At 51.0% G+C, this 1,218-nt stretch overlaps 1 protein-coding gene across 1 annotated transcript in view; it reads right to left on the bottom strand.

Moving 5' to 3' along the window:
- Positions 1-1,218, bottom strand: part of LOC105533645 — a 113,517-nt gene that overhangs the window by 106,217 nt on the left and 6,082 nt on the right. Inside the window, exon 5 of the mRNA XM_011972125.1 lies at positions 558-603. Coding sequence (XP_011827515.1) covers positions 558-603 — 46 coding nt within the window. The remainder of the gene's footprint in view (positions 1-557; positions 604-1,218) is intronic.

Below are 1,218 nucleotides of genomic sequence, written 5' to 3'. Positions count from 1 at the left end.
CACGTTCCTGCTAAAAGTCCCACACCAGCCTTTGCTGACTGAACACGTTCCTGCTAGAAGTCCCACAGCAGCCCTTGCTGACCGCACACGTTCCTGCTAAAAGTTCCTGTGACTACATGAGACAGCACTGCCAGTTTCCAGGCCGTTAGGACCTGCTATCTTTGCGGATGTCCTCTGCTGACCACAGCCTCCAGCTCCTTTAGGACACAAGCTCTGCTTTATGCGACTTTGAGTCCCAATATTTGGGCAAAACGCTTAATACTTACTTGCTGAAAACATGACTACATGGATGGATGGATGGATGGATGAACGAGATGGTCCCATCCATTGCTGGACCTGAATGAAACCTATTCATGCTACTGGAAGGGCAGAAAAGAGCAGCTTCACTGGGAAATCCACGCACCCTACGTCCAACTACTGAATCAAGGTTGGCCAAAGAAAAGAAACTCATTCCTCCTGGTTCGTACAGAGCCCTAATGGCACACATGACATCTGCTTCAAGCTCAAACCCAGGATCCCAAGAGGTCTGGCCACACGGTGGACTCAGCTCTACTCACCCAGCAATCCACGCAGTTCCTCCGCCTGCTGGGAGGTGTCTCCAGGCTGCGGGAAATGGCACAATCAGGTATCAAGGAGCACAGGCGAACTTCAGAATCACGCTCTTGGTTTCCCTCGGACGAATGGTCACATAAGGGTTACCATGAAACAGAGGAACGGTGAGGCCGGAGTTGTACAAGATTCAAATTGATCTCAGAGCTGCTCTGCTCAGCCTGGGGACAGCGGTGTCCGTCGTTTTCCACAGTGCTTGTTCAATCAGCCACACAAAAATTGTCAGCTTTAGGAGATAGGAGACATCCTATCACTCCATCCAGAGCCTGTATTTGGAACTACCTTTATGAGGATGATTAACAGCAGCTGTGGCTGGGCGTGGTGGCTCACGCCTGTAATCGCAGCACTTTGGGAGGCAGAGACGGGTGATCACTTGCGGCCAGGAGTTCGAGACCAGCCTGGCCAACATGGCAAAACTCAGTCTCTACTAAAAATACGAAAAAAAAAAAAAAAACATTATCTGGGCGTGGGGGTGGGCTCCTGTAATCCCAGCTACTTGGGAGGCTCAGGCAACATAATCACTTGAACCCGGGAGGCGAAGGTTGCAGTGAGCCGAGATCGTGCCACTGCACTCCAGCCCGGGTGAAAGTGAGAATCCGTCTAAAAAAA

Source organism: Mandrillus leucophaeus, unplaced genomic scaffold (genome assembly GCF_000951045.1).
Source record: "Mandrillus leucophaeus isolate KB7577 unplaced genomic scaffold, Mleu.le_1.0 Scaffold127, whole genome shotgun sequence".
Taxonomy (NCBI): Eukaryota; Metazoa; Chordata; class Mammalia; order Primates; family Cercopithecidae; genus Mandrillus; species Mandrillus leucophaeus.
Note: the sequence above shows the minus strand (reverse complement) of the source record. Positions and strands in the feature narration are given on the sequence as shown.